At 43.4% G+C, this 18,528-nt stretch overlaps 3 protein-coding genes across 10 annotated transcripts in view; 2 read left to right on the top strand and 1 right to left on the bottom strand.

Moving 5' to 3' along the window:
* The first annotated feature begins 262 nt into the window (after positions 1–262).
* On the top strand, positions 263–6,029 carry azin1a (antizyme inhibitor 1a). Of its 2 annotated transcripts, none has more exons than XM_077012488.1 (12): positions 263–414; positions 1,879–1,998; positions 2,649–2,839; positions 3,044–3,217; positions 3,493–3,665; positions 3,959–4,096; positions 4,219–4,300; positions 4,417–4,491; positions 4,747–4,912; positions 5,015–5,130; positions 5,254–5,468; positions 5,756–6,029. In XM_077012488.1, exons 3-12 carry the CDS (start codon positions 2,732–2,734, stop codon positions 5,865–5,867), a joined length of 1,359 nt encoding a protein of 452 aa, XP_076868603.1. In that variant the 5' UTR covers positions 263–414; positions 1,879–1,998; positions 2,649–2,731; the 3' UTR covers positions 5,868–6,029. The 2 variants fall into 2 exon arrangements, with proteins under 2 accessions (XP_076868603.1, XP_076868602.1); XM_077012487.1 differs by lacking the exon at positions 263–414 and adding an exon at positions 756–951.
* A 1,127-nt stretch (positions 6,030–7,156) lies between these two features.
* On the bottom strand, positions 7,157–10,685 carry klf10 (Kruppel like factor 10). The gene is made up of 4 exons (XM_077012489.1): positions 10,569–10,685; positions 9,713–9,919; positions 8,799–9,567; positions 7,157–8,015 (listed from the first exon to the last, which is right to left on the bottom strand). Exons 1-4 carry the CDS (start codon positions 10,602–10,604, stop codon positions 7,744–7,746), a joined length of 1,284 nt encoding a protein of 427 aa, XP_076868604.1. The 5' UTR covers positions 10,605–10,685; the 3' UTR covers positions 7,157–7,743.
* Positions 10,686–15,905: 5,220 nt separating this feature from the next.
* ubr5 (ubiquitin protein ligase E3 component n-recognin 5) overlaps positions 15,906–18,528 on the top strand; it is a 37,036-nt gene continuing 34,413 nt past the window's right edge. For 6 of the 7 annotated variants that reach the window (XM_077012479.1, XM_077012473.1, XM_077012476.1 and 3 more), the window contains exon 1: positions 15,906–16,148. In XM_077012479.1, the coding sequence (XP_076868594.1) occupies positions 16,087–16,148 (62 nt within the window). In that variant the 5' untranslated portion in view covers positions 15,906–16,086. The remainder of the gene's footprint in view (positions 16,149–18,528) is intronic. The other variant, XM_077012478.1, reaches the window with a different exon arrangement.

Below are 18,528 nucleotides of genomic sequence, written 5' to 3'. Positions count from 1 at the left end.
TGATTTTAAAACTTTGAATTTATGGATAACTGAAATAGCTTTCCTATAAATAATAATATTTATTATTTAAAAAAAGTAATTGACTTGTAAATTCACAAATGCATTCAAAGACTAGACATGTCTTGATCCTATCAATAAAACAAACAAACAAACAAACAAAAACCTCAGAGGCTACTCCTTTCTTCTTGAAGACATTCTTGCTGAGGCGTAGACTAATAAACCCTCCCTCGGTAGAGTAGTCATTCACGTTATAAAGGAGCTACATCTGCTGCCATCAGCCTCTGGACGCAGCAGCTTGACTTGCAAGGTGCGCGCAGCATGAACGCTACAGTCGGATGGATGGGAGCGCGTGCAACCGCGCGAGGCCTCAGTGAGAGCAATGGGGGAATGACCTTATGAGGAGACATACGGCAGGTAGGCTGTCACTCAAATGAACTTTTCGACAAATGTAAAAATAAAAATAAATAAATAAATAAATGGATAAAAGTTATAATTGAATGCACAAATGTAACTAGTAATAATTTATTGGAACATTTGCGTATGCTTAAAAAATAACATAAGAAATAAAAAAAATTATTTTAAGATCTGAAATTGTTTACTTACGTATTTACGCCTACATATAAATGTTTCAGAAACAAACATGGGTTGGTTTTTATTCTCAGTCTTCCCGATACACGTAGACTTGTGAGCCCGAGTGTGAACCCCCCGCCTCGGTTATTTGAGAGGAAGTTCAGAGCGCTGGAGCGGAGCCGCTGTCAGTCCGTCCGTTCAGGCAGCACCTCACGGCCAGCAGCTCCGGATCCCCGCCCTGAACTACGAGATTCGCACTTGGGACTGGCGTATGGCCGTCGGGTTTCATTGTGTTTTATTTATAGAGGTGCCTAATCTTTCGTAAAAATTCCGCCGAAAAAGAGAAGACGGTTTACCCCAAATGCTCGGAGTTCGTTTCATGTGAGTAGCCGCGGCAGCTGCGTGTGTGGCGGACGAGAAAACACGGACCTCGCCGTCCGCTCCACGCCCTCACACACAACCAACCGCACGGCGCCGGAGAGTTTAGATTCGCTGGTTTAACGAGGCGTCGTGTGCACCGTCGGCACACGTAAATCAGGGTTTTTGAGCTAATGTTCGCGTAAGACTGCGGATGTTTTCCTGAGAGAAACCGTCATGTAGGGCTGGGTTAGTCAGCCCAGAGGTCACTTATCCCGCTCGAGCTCAGACGAGCTAAGCTAACGTTAGCCACGTAGCAGCTAACCTGCTAACTGCTACATATACATTAATATGTGTACATAATTAAACCCTTTAATGTAAACCCACACGGTAACAATCTATATTTGTCCTATAATCTGAGAAGCTCGTATTTGTCGTATTTAAACGGCGAGCTGGCGTCTGCCGTGTGAAGGGCTCGTAAATGTGGCGGGTTTGCCGCTCGCTGCTCCTTCACGTCCGGACGCGTTTAAAACGGCGGAGCGAGCGGACGTTAGTGTGAGTGAGCGGGATGAATCACGTCTCAGCGTTTAGGTGAAGATAACGGCGGCCGCTTTATTGATACGTTGGGTTAATGTTAGATGGCTGTAAACACGATGTCGTCGGCATGTCATGTTTGATCTTTTTACTTGACTTACAAATGTTTGTGTGTGTGTGTGTGTGTATGTGAGCGTATATGTATGCATGCATGCGCGTATGTGTGTATATATATGTGTGTGTGTGTATATATATATATATATATATATATATATATATATATATATGCATATGTATATATATGCACGTGTGTATATAATATATATATATATATGCTTGTGTATGCGTGTGTGTATATATAATTATAATACAATTCTTGTTATGTGTGAGATGTGTAATGTGTTATTTTTAACCCAGGTGTGCGTGAATTATCAGAACAACTTGGGAGCATCGATCTACCGTGAGCAGTTTGACTTCAACGCTGAGCCTCCTTGGGATCCTAGCTGATAACAAGAGGGGTCCGATTTTGGCCTGTCTGTAAGTACAGATGATCCAGCTGCAACTGTTGAGTGGTGTTTAACAATTTATAGGCGTTCCGCTGTCAGTCCAAATGCAGCTCTGTGAGATTCTCACAGTCACTGAGAGAACCACTAAAATCAGTAAGCACCAGCTTTTTTTTTCCTGGAGCAGGTGTTTGTGACTCTTGGTCAAGGAGCACTGCAGAGTGTTGTGGTGTTTCTGCTCTTCTGTCCCGGGTTCAACTCCTCAGCTAATTATTAAGCCCTTTATGGGATTGGTTGGGTGTGTTCAAGCTGAGAAAATGCGGCTCTTCCCACGTGATCCAACATGTTGTTTTGCCAGCAGCAGTAGTGATCATACCATCAAAGAGACTTTTCAATAGAATTAATAGCTGTAGTAGCTTGTAACATAAAGAAGTCACTGACGAGGTGGCTCCCAGATCACAAATATTACAGCAACCGTCACTTTTGTTTTACAGAAACAAAGAGGGATCAGCATTTTCTGTTCCTTTCTATTAAAAGGCAGTCCTGGTGTGCTATTATCATGTCCTCTCTGACTGGAGACAGACTGTCCTACCTGTCTTCTATCTGTGGATGACGCTTGGTTTAAATGCTGTTTCTCATGTTTCAGAGCTAACTGCTGGTTTGTTTTCTTGCCGTGGTCTACAGTGGATATCGCTAGGACCCGGGAGCGGTGAGCGTGCTGCTAAATAGGTGACCTGCTTTATGCCTGCGCTGAACTGGGCTTGTGGATGACGATGAAGGCGATGCTGGATGAACTGCACTATTCTGTTGAGCTGCTAGACGGAGACACTGCTCTCCGAGACGTGATCGACAGGCATATCATTGAGCAAACAATTGTAAGTTTTGGCAGGAGAACGCCGGGTCAGAATTCCTTTCGGACTTGGCGGGTTTAAACAGCTCTCTTTCTCAATGTGTACCCTTGGGCGGGCTGCTTACTGCAACGACAATATAAAAATGTTCTGGAGGCACCCCTCCTTCCAATAAAATGTCAATGTTGTCCTCGATATGCAGCATATAGCCAAGTGTCCTCTCCCCTCCAGACCCAGAAGAATGCGTTCTTCGTGGCTGACCTCGGGGCTGTCATTTGGCAGCAGGTCAGATGGAGAACTCACATGGATCAGGTCCGGCCTTTCTACACGGTGAAGTGCAATAGCAGTCCTGTGGTGCTGGAGGTTCTGGCCATGCTGGGAACAGGCTTCGTCTGCTCCAACAAGGTAGCGGCCGTGCCACTGTGCCCTCCACTGAGGCACCCAGCCTCCGGTTGCTCCAGTCGGACCAGCCTTGTACATGGTTGACAGTTGTTGCGGATAAAACCATTAGTGGAATAACCTGATCTATTTCATATTCCTTATAGCTCTTCCAGGTTTTAATTAAACCCATCTCCTAAAACGGAATCAGCAGCGGACCTTATTTATATTTGCCAAATGTGAGCAGTTGTTTTTAATATGCACTAATCCTCTCTCATGCTCTGGGTGCCTTTTCCTCCCAGCACGAGCTGGAGCTGGTGAAGAGCTTCGGAGTGGCGTCCCAGGACATCATCCTCGGTGGGGTGTGCAAGCAGCTCTCCTACATCAAGCACGCGGCCAGGCAGGGCGTCCAGCTGCTGGTGTGCGACAGCGAGGCGGAGTTGCGCAAGATCGCCCGCTCTCACCCGAACGCCAAGTAAGGGCTCCCTTCTCACACGGTCCCGAGCTGTTCCAGGATCAGCGCCACACAAAATCACCAGCACATGTTGCTAGTAATAAAGAGAGGCTTGTAGAGACCTGTCTGTGTCGTGCGTTCAGGTTCCTCTTTGCTTTTAGTTTCTTATGTTTGTCCAGCAGATGGCGCTTCAAGTCTAAGTAAAGTGCCGAGGCCATTTTCTGGGGGCAGTGACTGTGCATTAATGCCCCTTGTACACATAAGCATGCAATACTTGCATGGTGCTCAGTGTATTGTCTGTCTGTCTGCATTAGGTTGCTGTTGCACGTGTCTTCCGTGGGGGCGTGCTGCGAGCGGGAGCAGACGGCCATGCCGTTCGGCTGCACGCTGAAGGACTGCAGGCAACTCCTAGAGGGCGCCAAAGAGCTCGGCTTGCAGGTCGCCGGCATCAAGTGAGCCCCTGTCCCCACAGATCGCCGCTCCATTGCAGTCCTAACCTGTAGATGTCAATGGTGCCGCCCCTTGTTGACGTGGTGACATGTAACGCCGAGTTGAATGACTTGATTGGTCCCAGGTTACATGTGCCCTGTTGCTGTGCTGACCAAGAGGCCATCAGTCGTGCAGTCTCTGATGCCCGATGTGTGTTTGACATGGGGGTGAGTCAGCAGACGCTCTGTTTAGTCACCTGTCCGTGTTCTAGGAGTATTTTTATAGTGGAGCATAGACACATTACCCTCCATAGCATCAATTAAGGTTCATCATTTTTACACAGGAGGAGCATGGATTTGTCATGAATATTCTGGACATTGGAGGAGGCTTTGATGGAACAGAGAGTCAGTTGGAAAAGGTAACGAGTACTTAAATAAATAAACGTTCCCTGTTTGTCTGTTGGGGGGCACAAGTGGGCCAACCTTACCAACAACCACTGGTGTTTTTATTGCTTAAGACTTTATGAATGTTTGTGACTCAATGGCTAACAGCTGCAGTGCCATCTGTTTGAAGTTGGGGGGGGGGGTGCTTGTTATGATTTATTTATAGAGATATTTTTCCCCTTTTCAGCTTTCGGTTTGTTCCTGATGTTTGGGGTTGTCCTCCGCTGCAGGTGACCCAGGCACTGAAGCCCATCCTGGACGTGTACTTCCCCCCGTCCACGGGCGTGGCGGTGATCGCCGAGCCCGGGGCGTACTATGTCTCTGCTGCTTTCTCGCTGGCTGTGAGCGTCACGTCAAAGAAAACCATTGTACGGAACACCAAACACTGCCCACGCGGTGAGCACTGCACCTATGGCCTCTCTTCTGTTCCTGCAGTCCTGGTCCATTCTGGGGGAAATTTACCTCACGCAGCAAATTGTGTGTGTGTGTGTTCCTTAGATGTTGTGTCTGGAAATGATCAGCTGGAGTTTCTCTACTGTATCAATGATGGGGTATTTGGTTCGTTTGCCTATAAGCTGTTGGAGGAATCTGTTCCTGTTCCAGTTCTCCACAAGGTAAAAGCCCTTAAATCTTCCAGTGATGAACTTGGGACGTACCTGCATATCTCAGTTTTAACTTTGTGCGGTGTTTGCGCAGCCTCAAAACGAATGACCTCCTTCGCTTGTGTCCCGTCGCAGGAGGTGTCCGCGGAGGAGCCGGTGTTTCCCAGCAGTCTGTGGGGACCCTCAAGTGACAGCCTGGACCAGGTTGTGGAGCACTGCCTCCTGCCCGAGCTCTCCGTGGGGGACTGGCTGGTGTTCAGCCACACCGGGGCCAGCCGCATCGGGCCCACGTGTGTGCACACGGACCAACCAAGAGCACCTGTGCATTATGTCATCACCACACGAGACTGGTACAGCTAAATCTTGTGCTTGTTTGATTGTTAAATAACCTTGACAACATTAGATCGTTTCAAGCAAAAAGATTAACATTTGTGTTCCTGTAATTTCTGCTGTTGGAAATAACTTCAGCAACTAAATTCAGCATTCCACACAGATTCAGGATGCAGTGAAATTCATTCATAGCTTGACAGATCTTAAATCGGTGTATGGCACAAGCCTCTTAAGCATTCGTACCAAAGTCTTACACAGCACAACTTAATGATGTCATGTAATGTTTTTGGTCTTCTGAATTTTGCAGGTACGAGATTCAGAGTAGCGGCGTCACGTTGGACACCATGAAGAACTTTTCACTGGTCCCATGGTGCCTGCACCCTGGTCTGACCGAGACGTCGATTTCGACTCCAGCGTAGTATTGCGCTGGCTGTGTGGCTCATGAAGGAGAATCTTCTAGAATCTTCAGTTAAGCTGCGAGTTTAGCAGAGATGATACAAAATGGAGGCAGGATGTTGAGGTGTTGGTGGATCAACAAACCCATTTAATATAATAAATTATGTCACAAACCAGACAACCTATTTTAATTATAGGATTTGTTTATTTTTTGGGAGGCCTCTGTTATTACTGTTTCAACACCTAGAGTTGAAGTCGGTCCTCTAAATATATGCAAACAGCAAGAATCTTATATAATATGCAAGAATCTTTCCTGTTGTTATTAATTCCTGTTTGCATACCCAGTTATTTATTCAACATGAACCCAAATTCCATTTTGGTTGCAGTGCTTTTAAGAGTTGTACATTTGTGGTGGAGTTATTGAACAGTGAACTACTTGGTAGGTATTATGTATCTAACCATGAAGCTGGGTATTTATTCTGTATTTTGGGGGAATACCAGTAGGTGGCAGCACAGCTGAGAATTCAAGTTCAGGGCTTTGGGAAAATTATTTGAATCAAACGCTCTGAAGAGATTTTGCTTAAGATATTTTCTTAATTAAAGGCAGGAGCACTATTGGGTATTGTAGATGCTAGTGTACTGTGAACACTAACACAATTGAAAGTTCTTATTTGATGCTATAATTACAAAACTGGAATGGCTTTGGCATGCAACTTTGTGGTTCACTTATAGGATGATATAAATATATGCATGTACAAATTGGAAGCAGAGCAAAGAATGTGTTGAATAGTTTTCTGCAAGTGCTGTTGGCAGAAGTGAGCTGCTGGGTAAACAGATGCCATTGTCGCTGTTCTCAAAGCTGTCGAGTGCTCTGGTTAACGCGAACCCTCAAAGTGTTAAAAGAAAGTGTCGTTTTTACATGAGACTTTGATTTCGTCTTGTAGAAAGTGAATAACTGAATGAACATGACCGGGCCTCTGTAGCTTGGTCCTACTGGTCAGTACACAAGCGTGCTTGTGTGTGCTGGCTGCCTTGCCTCGTCTAACCTGACTGCAATACAATGGGGGTTGTTGGCAATGCATTGTGTCATTGCTTAACTGGGAAGTGATTTACTCCTCACAGAATTTACACACGGCCTTTTAATAGATGCTCTTGCCTGTAGCAAACCAGGTGAGATCCTGCATTAGCCGTGTGGTAACGTGATGTTGGTTGTAAATATTTGAGCTTTAAATATTTTATTAATGATTTCAAGCTGTAAACTTACACTCTTATTAAAACAGAGATTGTACAAAATAGAATAAACAATTTGGAAGTGAAAATATTTGTCATAATGAGGAAAGTTTGTTCAGTGATTTAATACTTTGTTAAAGTTCTATTATTAAAGAAATCAAGTGAATTATAAAAAAAATGTCATGAACTATCAGAGAATTGTGCAAACTACATACTGCTACATGAGATCAGTGCAAACTTTTGTCACTTCAGCAAACATGCACTTCCTGAACATTATTGACACTGGTTAGAACATTTGAATCAGACAGTGACAGTCTTATGAAGTATTGTGGGTTCCTTTAAATATGATTTTACACATGATTTTCTTCTCTTGGCTGGATTTATCAGAAAGAAAAACCTTGCGCTTGAATTTACATTCAAGAAGTAAACACGATAGAACAAATAGATTCAAATATTTCATTGTGAAGTCTCTTGGTAGTCTGAGGGAGTCACAAAACCCTAAGATGTTCAAATCGTGTCCTTGGAACTCGCACGGTCCGGTTGGCTCCCTACTCTGTGTTCGTTTGTGCAGCACACGGCCTGTGTGTTTTTGCCACACCTGACACTAAGGTAGGTGCCAAGTCCACAGCTCAGTTTTTCCACGAACCCTCTTGGTTCTGTGTCGCACACCTAGCTCCCAGCCTTGGGGCTGAGGGTCACCAGCAGGCGACCCCTTGCACCGGTGGCCCGGGGTCGTCCTGCATCCACCTGCCAGGGCGGAGCCCTCCTGAGGTGGCGTCGGGCGTGCTTGGCCAGGTGGTCGCTGCGGCTAAAGTGCGCATGGCACATGGGGCATGAGAAACGCTTCTCTCCCGTGTGAGCACGCCGGTGGCGGGACAGTTCATCCGAGCGGGAGAAACGTCTCCCACAACCTTCCCATCGGCACCAAAATGGCTTCTCACCTGCATGAAGGAGTGCACACAAACATTAACATTATTCTCCTTGAGGCCCAGGCATTCCTTCATAGCCAATGACTACAGACTTCCACTCTAGAGAGGAGTGAGGGAAATCAGATCCTCAGACGATGCTACAAAACGTCTTTTGATTGTCAGGTCCTGAATTGGTTGAATTTCCACTGACATTTATAAATATTGCTTAGTGATACTTTGTGCACAGTGTCATCAAGCACAAAATTAACATTTTCTTCATAGAATAACTCCTTGTCCTAGTCTAAAATACAAACAAATCTTGTTCACATAGACCCAATGAAATGTTTTCACAGGTTTTTAAGTTTGGCTTCAAAAAATAAGATCTGGCATAATTTTGCACTCAATGACTTAAGTTTTAGAATTAGTGGTTAATCAAGCTAATGAACAAATCTAGGTGATTAGAACAACATTGTGGGGAGAATGTTTACGTTCTAAAACTATCGATCTGTAGTTTTATAAAACCTAGGCTGGTGACTTCCACTTTGTTAAACCCTGTGGAAGTACTCTTGCATTCATGAAACTGTTTCTCTCTTTTTACAATATATTGTCAATTACATGATTACACAAACACTTTGACCCCTTTCCTGTGCTTGCAAAAGATGTGTATGTGCAGGAGAGGATGACCGATGGCTTATATCACATGTAGTCTAAGGTCAGTTGCTGCAAAGCTTCATACTTTTTAGTTAAAATGACTGTTTACCATATTGGTAATCAACACAAAAATGAAAATGAACCCTCATCTGCCTCGTCTCTCACCTGTGTGAATCCTCAAGTGTGCGCGGAGATGGGAGCTTTTAAAGTAGGTCTTCCCACAGTTAGGGTGGGTGCAGACATGACAGCGCACCCGTGTAAGGTCGGGTCTCGCCTTGATCTGTGGCAGTGGGGGGCCGTGGCCTGGTGCAGGAGCTATAGCGGTGAACTTTGACCCTCCGTAGGGCACCGTCTTGGGTTGCGGGGCTAACGATGCCTGCGGCACCAGAACCAGGACGGCTCCTGCGGGAGCCTGACAGGTCACAACAGCGGCAGCAGAAATTGGACTCCCAATTAAAACGGCCGATCCGGGAGAGGCATGTGGTGGATTATCCGTATGTGGAGGTGGAATGTTAGGCAGGAAGCCAGCAGGTGGCGCTGGTGGAGTCATCTGGAACACTGTTACTGACAGCACACTTGCAGGAGAAAAACCAGAGAGCGTTCCAATAGGGGTGGGAAGAGTTAGGGGGGGTGGGGCTAGGGGAGGAGTCAGAACGGTGGGCGAATCAGTGCTCAGAGGATTTACCCCTGGGTCAGTGCTAGTAGGAGCCCCAGAACTGCTCTGGGCGTGGCTGTGCAGGCTGGGTCCACTCCCTGTATCTCTCTGGACGGCAGGATTGGACAAGGGGTCGGATGTGTGACGGATCACGCTGATAGCCCTGCCCTTTGTCAGCAGGGGGTGGGGTGAGGCGGTGTAAGTCACGCCCTTCATCATGTCTCCTTGAACCACTTCAACAGCCGGAGGGGTGCAAGGTGGCGTCATGCACTGTAATGTCTGTTGGAGAAGCAAGACGTGTGTCACGACTGCTGATCAATTTTCCGCTGCCACGCGTAATTGACAAAACAAGCCTTTGTAACCGATGAAACTGACAGAACCATTCTTTGGTTTATGCTGTAAGAATGAAAAACGTAACACTCACAAAAGCAGACTCATGGATGTCCTGTGGCCCTTTGCAAACAGACTCTCCTTCACTGGAGTCTGAGCGAGGCGCCAAGAGGTAGAGGTTGGTGTGCCAGGAAGGGCCATCCTTCCGGCTCTCCGTGTGAGTGAGGGACTCTCCAGCCTGCGCGTTTCCCAGAGAAGGACCACTCACCGTCCGGCTACTCATAGCCTCATCTAGGAGGTCCTGTTATAAGATATACTCGATATACTCAAAAGAAAACTTTATTGGTCGCCTTAGAGAAATTTAAGAAACAGATACTGGAAAATAAAGCAAAAAAAGTTATATAAATACAGATTTAAAACGGTAGTAGGCCCATTTGTGCTTTATGGGATTAACTCCTCCACTCAAAACTGATAAAAAGCTAGTCTATTCTATTTATTCAACACTTCCCCCCCCCCAACAAAAACAGAAACAAAACAAATCTGTTTGGTACCAAATTATTATCAAAGAAAATACAGTAGGCGTAATATTCAAAGCTGTGTATATTACAAAAACAACCACTTTATGTAATATCTGGGGGGAAAGGTTTGAGATATGCCATTTGCTTACTGGCGACGAATGAACCCAAAGCTATTAGAAGAGTCGTCCCGCTTACAGACGGTGGGGGAGCTGCTTGGGTGGAGGATGAAAGCGAGGCTGAACTTTCACCTAGTTCTGAACAGAACCTAGTTCTGACACAGGCAAAATACTCTACGAGCATCAAACCTATTTTCTTTAATAGACGAATGAACTAATAGTAATATTACCCAACTGTGTTTCCAAATAACAATAACGCATTATTGAAAGAAGAAGCAAACATTTTTAAAATCCCAAACGCTGACAGGCTACTTACATTATTTGCAGATGAATCACGATGCAATTTACTCATGTTTTAACACGAAGATGTATATACGGTAATGGCTATTGCTAAGACTGGCCCAATCTTACTCGTGTGACATGTTAAAAGAATTCTCCCTCTTGTGTTATTACTCATTCAGCCATTTCAAACGTCGGAGGCATGGGTGGGCAAGAATCCACCGCAGGCCAATGGTGAGTAAAGGTGTGTGGCGCCTCCAGCCAATAAGGAGAGAAGCGACGCGTGATCACGGGCTGGTTCGTGTCGTGAGATCAGCATGGCACACGTTCACCGCCCGGCGTGTAAACGCGATCACCACCCGAGCTCGAAAATCACTGCCATGACGACACCTGATGATCCTGTCGTGGATTTTGTAAGGGCAGCAGGGCTATAATGTCTTGTAACCGAGGCCTTGGCTTGTAGGTCGCAATGTCGAGAATAACCAGATAATGAGTTTCTCCCTTTACAACTGCTAGTATATTTTATTACATAGATAATAACGCAGTGCATGTGGGATATAAAAGTGACGGGTGACTGGTTTTTGCGTCCTGTAAACAAATCAATTACCGTAAATGACATCATATATAAACATCACACCAAAAAATCAATCAATCAGATCTTCCTCTGTTCTCTTTCAGCCTGTCTAGATTAACACAGACTGGGTTTTGAGCTGGGGATTGAGCTTCTTGCAGCTTCTGTGAGTGGAGAAACAATATTAATTGACGTTTCAATGTAACATGGCAGTAACCATGAACCATGAATTTGCTGGAATTCAAGTGCATTGCTCGTCTTTACTGTTACTGGGGATCATCTACAAATGATCCAGTTCAAATGTGCTTTCTCATCAATTTTATCAAAGCCAAAGCCTAATAGCCTATGTGGAACCCACTGTTTTGTTTTTATTTTGCATTGTATTTCACAGTATAATTATGTCCATTTACATGTTCTGTGTATTTTGTTTTGTGTGTACCCCCTATAGTAAAGTCCCCTAGTGGGATATTAGCTTTTACAGTCTTAATGTTCATTCAGTTGGCCACAGATTAACACGGTAAGAGTTTATTCAACATATTATTCACATGTTATTTCAGCACTAGAAATGTTGTTTTATGTGTTCTGTGTTTCCTGTATCTGTCTATACGTATCTGTATATCCATTTATCTCCCCATTCCTCCATCAGTCAGAATGACCCACACTGGAAGCGAAGGCCGTGGATGTCGGAGTGTAACCGCAGACGGACCACACCGGTCTCACTGTGTTTCTTTGCAGCTGTGGTAGAACAGCCACAGTAGTGTAGTGGGGACAGTGGGGCCAATGGTCAATGTTGATCTCCTGCTCATGATTAATGTAAATAACACTGTGAGGTGGCCTTGTTCTCCTCCAGACCTCAACTGTAACCACTGATAAAAGCAGGAGACCAGCTTCACGTGTGTGTGTGTGTGTGTGTGTGTGTGTGTGTGTGTGTGTGTGTGTGTGTGTGTGTGTGTGTGTGTGTGTGAGAGAGAGAGAGAGAGAGAGAGAGAGAGAGAGAGAGAGAGAGAGAGAGAGAGAGAGAGAATAAGGGATTTTTTATAGCTAAATGTATTTTAATGAACATTGCACTTGTGTGTATGAGCACTCAAGACTGCAAAATATATTTGGCCAATGGATTGGTCATTAGAGTGTGTATTCAGAATTGTCTAGTATAAATGGTAATACTGGGTGAATGGTATCGTGGACAGTTATTTTCGGGTTCTCCCTGGCCTGAAGCCAGTGGTCAACACTCCTAAAGTGATCACATTACCAAAGCGGGCAAACGTAGTGCTGATGCTCTCAGAGGAATCATCGTACATTTGAGGGTGAAACCAAAGGACGAACTTTGGGTTTGACCTCAAACAAAAATATCCTGCTTCACCTTAAGGCTTACTGAAACTCTGCTAGTCAGCTAACATCCATTGTGGAATATGATAATAAACTTCAGCCTGTGTGTTATGTGCTGATAATACACTCTGCCCCAGATGTTGTTGTGAGTTATGAGTATCTTGTTTATTAGTGCCTATTTAGACAATGGTGAAATTTTTAACTGCAATAAGGTTGAAGTGGCTAAGGATTTTCCATCTCTGAATTGAGATATTTATCCCACACTACAACCCCTGTACTGTCCCCATCTTGAGGCTGAAAGACCTAAATTGATGTTCTGCATATTTTTAGCTTTCTGACTCATTCTTTGAAAATTCTCGGGAAGCACAAAGTGCAGTGAACCCAAGGAGATCAAAGACATGATAGAACAGGTTAGCTGTTCTAACTATGGAGTATATTTGCATAAAAAATTAATCTTTAACCATCCAAGCCAGAAATACCACTTTTATAGCTATATTTATCCTGGCTCATGTCCTAAAGTGCAGAGGTTATTTCACATGAATAGCCCAATGAAAATACTTGCATTACAAATGAATCTTTCTTAAGGTCTTTCTTTTGCCTCTGTAGGTGGATATTAATAAAAAATGCTTCCCTAAAGCATTATAGAATTAAAATCTCCAGTGAGAGCGAGAGATGGTGTGTTCAGTATAACACTCACTTTACCACTTAAAGATGCTCTTTAGGTTATGTTGGTTTTGTGAAACCTAGCCCAGCGTTTTTCATTCATTTGTATACCTATTCTAATGACAAAATATTTTATGTGTATTCATTTTGCAAAACCAAACTGCTTTGTTAAACTATTTATGCAGTAAATCACAGTAATGCTGGTAAAATGCAACAGCACTACCTCAAAGGTGATACATTCCTTTCAGTACATGATTGCCCCCTGTTGGTCATTGCAAAGCAATACTGTATTCACTTCTGCCATTTGTATGGCTGCTGCATTTCGGGGTCTACAGTATGCACACACACTTTGAAGTGGTGTGTTTCATTGATACAAATGATGAATTGCATCATTTACACTATTTGCATTAAACTGATGACATATTCTCATAAATTCTTGAAAAATGTGCACATGCATTATTTTCCAAACATTACTATTCAAAGTTGTATATTTAGCTGCTTTGATTCTGTTCTTGAAGATTCCAAATATGATCAATTAAATGATACAATCTACAATTTGAAATAGACTGCACTGAATATTTAACAAAGGCACTGTTTTACAGCACAATTTTGATTTTCTGATATCCCTGCCTGCCATTGACAATTATTATCATTCTCCATAAGTCATTCTTTCATCTTTATCTGTGAATATGTTTACAGAGTTTTAGAGGATATTTCAAAGGAACAGCAGTTGTTGCCGTATGTCATACTGTGAGAGTCGATCTAAACATTTCAACAAAAAGCACATGAAAAGCACCCCACCCCCACCTGCACCACCGATCTGTGTTCTGGAGGGTGTACAGGTAATGTTTAGGCCAAACCCTCCCCTCGCTGATGGACTCCTGCACTGACCTCCTGCACGATGTCCTGCACTTACGTCCTGCACTTACATCCTGCACCGTTCTCTCTCAGTCCTGCATCCATGCAAATGTTCTGTAATTTAGCAGCGGAATACAATCGCATTTCTTTCACATGCACATCAAACGGTTTGTGTGGGTTTTGCTGGAAAAGAGGTGTTGAAATTTTTGTTCTGCTATATTGGCTAGAGGCGATGAACTGCATACAGTTTCTCCTTATAGCCATATAAGGACATAGTTGTGTGCTTTTTTTGCAGGTTTTGTCTAGTCCATTGCAATTGGATCATACAATTAGGTCATGTGAATCAACCAGCAGTAGGCTTTAAATTATAAACATGTCATGCTTTTTTGACAGTATGTACTTCATATTGGAATATGGGTCAGTTTGCAGACCACACTGCATTGAGTTCTCTGCTTCTCTTCTCTGGCTGGTAGGAGCTTGACCAATGAACACCCACGTTCTGCACTTATCATGTTCTTACAGAGCATACATGAAGAGTTGGAAGCTGGAAGACGTATTATTGCAGATTACTATATGTCAGCCTCCAGGTTATTATGGACCATCTCCAACAGCAGGGGCTTGTTCTATCTGAACATGTAAAAACTATAAACAGCATGTTGATAAAATATTATTCTGTGTATAATTTTCCCCGTACATCTACTGCTACCCATGACCATCTTGCTCCATACACATACCTTGGTCCACTGATTCCCCCCACCTTAGCATCCATGCCCCGCCCATTACTTGTTTGTACACCTGACTTTACGATTTTATGGCTTGCTAAACCTGGCCCTAATTGTTTATGGACAGATGAGTGTTAGGCAACATCAAGAAAGAAAAGTAGAAGCTTCTGTTAATTAATATTTTTGAGGCCTCAAATTAGCAGACATTTGGCAACACAGTTGTTCTTGATTGAACTAGTTATTTCTCCTATTATTGTAAACATTTTTTATGGTGGACTGTACCTGTCATGAACATGTACCTGTTTTGTTTAGGTTTTTTAGCATGACAGACCTGTTGACTGACAGTTATCATCTAAGATAATGAACAAGAGAAAATGCACAACAAAGTATACAAAACAAATAACCAAAAACATATGCATCTTTGTACATGTAGATGTACATGTAATTATTTTTTTGTATCTGTCTAGTGCCACATAAAGTGTTTTTGAAAACTAGCCACAGTTTGCTCAAATGAGCAGTTGACCATGTTTTTTTTGTTTATATTTTACCTCTTAAAATTATTTTCTCAGTCTATTTATTTATTAATTATAGTTTATATTTTCTTTTTGATAATTAATACCTTTTAATGAGTCACATTGACTTCAGTGCATGACCTGGGTAAAGGGTGCACGAAGACTATCACTTGTTTACTCTTTAGAGCCTTGAGCATGGTGACTCGCCATACCAGCGATATGAGACCATTGTCTTTGTTCTGAAATATGAGAGATTTGTTCGTGCTTTCTGCCGCTAAGGTGCCCAGAGTGGCGCGTGCGTGTTGCCCATTACCCAGGTATGTGAGTCACGTCGATATAAAGTAGCTCGTCTCCCTTTTCACGAATGTGCAGAATTCACGAATTTGGTCAAATGAGCGAAGGACACGCTATCATAATAAAGTATTTATAATATTGTCATAGGAATCCAAAATTCAAAGACTTTGTCGCACGCATTTCAAGAAAGAACGTGTTTTATCTCCAGGAAAAACTAAATTCAAACACTCACACGCATACAACATCGTGGTTTTTTATTATATGTATAAGACCGTTTTTAACAACAGTGTCCTCGCAATGACAACACATGCTTAGAAGTGCTTCTTTTCATCCCTTTTATGCTCCACAGCCAATCCGCTTCGCCATAACTCGTTTTCCTGTAGCGGTCCGGGATCCAGTCAGCGTCGACGTTATATCCTCGTCGGTCGAGACAGAACGAAGAAGCTTGATAGAGTTAAGATGGCGGCATGTGGGTGAGGAGGTTGTATGTCTCAGCTCTGGGTTTTTGTCTCGCAAAGAGGATTTATAGTCAAATACGCCATTACACCTAATCAGTAAGAAACGACACCCATATACTTGACACATTTCGGCTTATTTTGGACTGAAATAATGACCTCTATACACTTCGTCGTTCACCCGTTGCCCGGGACCGAGGATCAGCTCAATGACAGGTATTTGTTGCGGGCGGGGGGGGGATAAGGGTTCAAATCAATATTTGTGTACGGGGTGTGGTGAAGCTCTTTTCGTCTGTTTTAATAGTTTGTCGTATCTGATATGGTTATTTGGCGTCACTAATATTAGTCGATTCTACTTTATCGTCTGGTAGTGCGGCCCAGCTCGTCCGGTCTTTCTCGGTGTGGGTGCAGAGCGGCTCGCTTCCCCCGATAGCTCGCCCGCTAACCGGAGTGATTGGCCGATAGTCAAAGTTGAGATGGACAATGCGGGTTGGGGGATGGGGGAGAAAAGAGAGGGAACCCTCAAATATGCTCAACTGTAATGATTTTTTTTTATTAATCAAACAGTACAGATTTTTTTGTTCGTTGTGTTAAATGTTATTTCGGCGATGTCGCCAATGACGTGAACCAAGAAGCGGTTAAGAAATCTCTTGTGCTAGAGTGTCGAGTTAGCTAGCACGTCTGTTTCGCGGCTAGCTCGCGCGACCTAGCTCGCGAGCGCCGACCAGCTAACGGCTAGCTTGGCTAACGGCTATTCCGGCTAGCTTGGCTAATTACGTTCTCTGCACGTTGTCGTACCGTGAGACGTGGGTTGTGCCTCCCTGACGGCTTTGTGCAACTCCTTATTCTTGTTCCCATTTCATATAACTTGGCTAGAAAGCTATCTTGACTACTTAAACAAGACATGTTTGCAAATTAACAGTTAATCGCCGCAAACCCCAAAAAACAACAATAACAAAATCTCAAGACTTCATATCTTGGCGAAACACACGGGCGTTTTGGTCGGAGTCTGTATTTCAGCCCTGTTGTTTTCGTGTTAACGTCGGCAACGAAGCCTTCGTCCTCCCTATTTGAGGATAATGTTTGGGGTAAATGTAATGTAGTGCTTTTGTGAACCAGGTTTACTTCATGTTTTACGAGGTACAACGTGACGTTGTGGTTACCTGATACAACTACTAGTACTGGCTGGTTAGCAGGCTAGTTAAGGACCAGTGCTAAATTATGTAGCCAACGCTACATGTTCTGATTCTCTTAACTAATAGATTTGTGACAGCTTACGGTTAATAATTTATTATCTAAACATCAGTGCCAGCTTTACGGTGATGCCTGTTCTTGGGTTAAAACTAATTTTCATTGGAGGAAAGTAATTACTATTATAATATAGCCAGATTGCTGAGTTGTAACCCAGCTAACTAGCTCGTTTTGACTACCGCAACTTCAGATTAGTCTGTGGCAGCGAAATCGTATCTACAAGGTTCAACCTCGGTTACAAATGTTTCTTTGGTGTAGGCTACGCTTCATTATCTTGCTATTCATGACCACAGAGTTACATAATTTATTTGCCTACAAATAAAGACGTCAATTGTAATCTATCTTAATACATATACATGTGTATATGTGCATGTCTGGGTCATTTTAGGAACATTACGGTAGCCCCACTTATTCCATTTTAAGACTCGTATTTGAATTAATTTAACGCTGTCCTACAATTAGCACCATGATCACACATTTTAATTGCCGGCGGATATGGGTTATATTGTCAATAGCCAATCAAAAGATCACAGTCTTCTTTTTTTAATGCTTTGTCGCAAGATGTGTGATCATGATCATCAGGGATTTTTTTTGCTTTTGAGTTTATATCGGACCATATTTCGAGGTGACACTCAAAGTATTTGTGCACTTGTGGTGATTAAGTTGTCTGTTTATTTGTCCTGTATGGAAGAGTCTTGGTTTTCCGCTGTCACCGGAAATGAGGTGTTTTCCAGTCTCTGTGGCCCTTCATGTGCAGCTGTGAGGTTCAGGATGACATCAGCACATTAGACTGCTAGTCCAAGGCTATTTGTTGAACACGGGCTGCTCCCAAATGGTTCACTGCACAAAACAACTGTTCCCTTTGACTTTACAATGCTGGATGCAAGCTACTTATTCAGGGCTTCAGCCTAGCTGATGTACTTGAAAACATTGCAGATGCTTTGCAAATTATGCAGCTTCGCGCATTGTTCCACAGATTAAGAGAGGAAGTTGGGAAACTGTTATAATTTGTTTTCAACATGGATAAAGGCAGCAGTCCGTATTTTGAGTCATATTGCAGGTATTTTCTAGCATTTACCAGTAAGTACTTAATTGTCTGGCTTATTTTTATTTTGAAAGGTCTGTTAGTTGCTTTTAATCTTCGCTGGTTACCTTCTAAAATCACTACACTAAAGTCTAGTTTTGTTCGCATATTCTGATTACAGCATTCCCTGCACAAAGAGCTTCTTGGCATTGGATAAATCAAATCAATATTACTCGGTTTTCCAGACATAATGAATGGTGTGTGTGATTGTTCACAGACTGTCCCTGCACATCTGGCTGAGGTGATGTACAGGGGCATTGT

Source organism: Brachyhypopomus gauderio, chromosome 7, assembly GCF_052324685.1.
Source record: "Brachyhypopomus gauderio isolate BG-103 chromosome 7, BGAUD_0.2, whole genome shotgun sequence".
Lineage (NCBI taxonomy): Eukaryota > Metazoa > Chordata > Actinopteri > Gymnotiformes > Hypopomidae > Brachyhypopomus > Brachyhypopomus gauderio.
This window is presented reverse-complemented; position numbering and strand designations above follow the sequence as displayed.

What these genes read in the sequence shown, in the direction of transcription:
- azin1a (XM_077012488.1), top strand. Translation starts at nt 2,732, where the DNA reads ATGACGATGAAGGCGATGCTGGATGAACTGCACTATTCTGTTGAGCTG. An exon ending in ATATCATTGAGCAAACAATT is followed by an intron (nt 2,840 to 3,043) that starts GTAAGTTTTGGC and finishes TCTCCCCTCCAG; the next exon opens with ACCCAGAAGAATGCGTTCTT. An exon ending in GCTTCGTCTGCTCCAACAAG is followed by an intron (nt 3,218 to 3,492) that starts GTAGCGGCCGTG and finishes TTTTCCTCCCAG; the next exon opens with CACGAGCTGGAGCTGGTGAA.
- klf10 (XM_077012489.1), bottom strand. Translation starts at nt 10,604, where the DNA reads ATGAGTAAATTGCATCGTGATTCATCTGCAAATAAT. An exon ending in GTGATTCATCTGCAAATAAT is followed by an intron (nt 9,920 to 10,568) that starts GTAAGTAGCCTG and finishes ATCTTATAACAG; the next exon opens with GACCTCCTAGATGAGGCTAT. An exon ending in ACATCCATGAGTCTGCTTTT is followed by an intron (nt 9,568 to 9,712) that starts GTGAGTGTTACG and finishes CTTCTCCAACAG; the next exon opens with ACATTACAGTGCATGACGCC.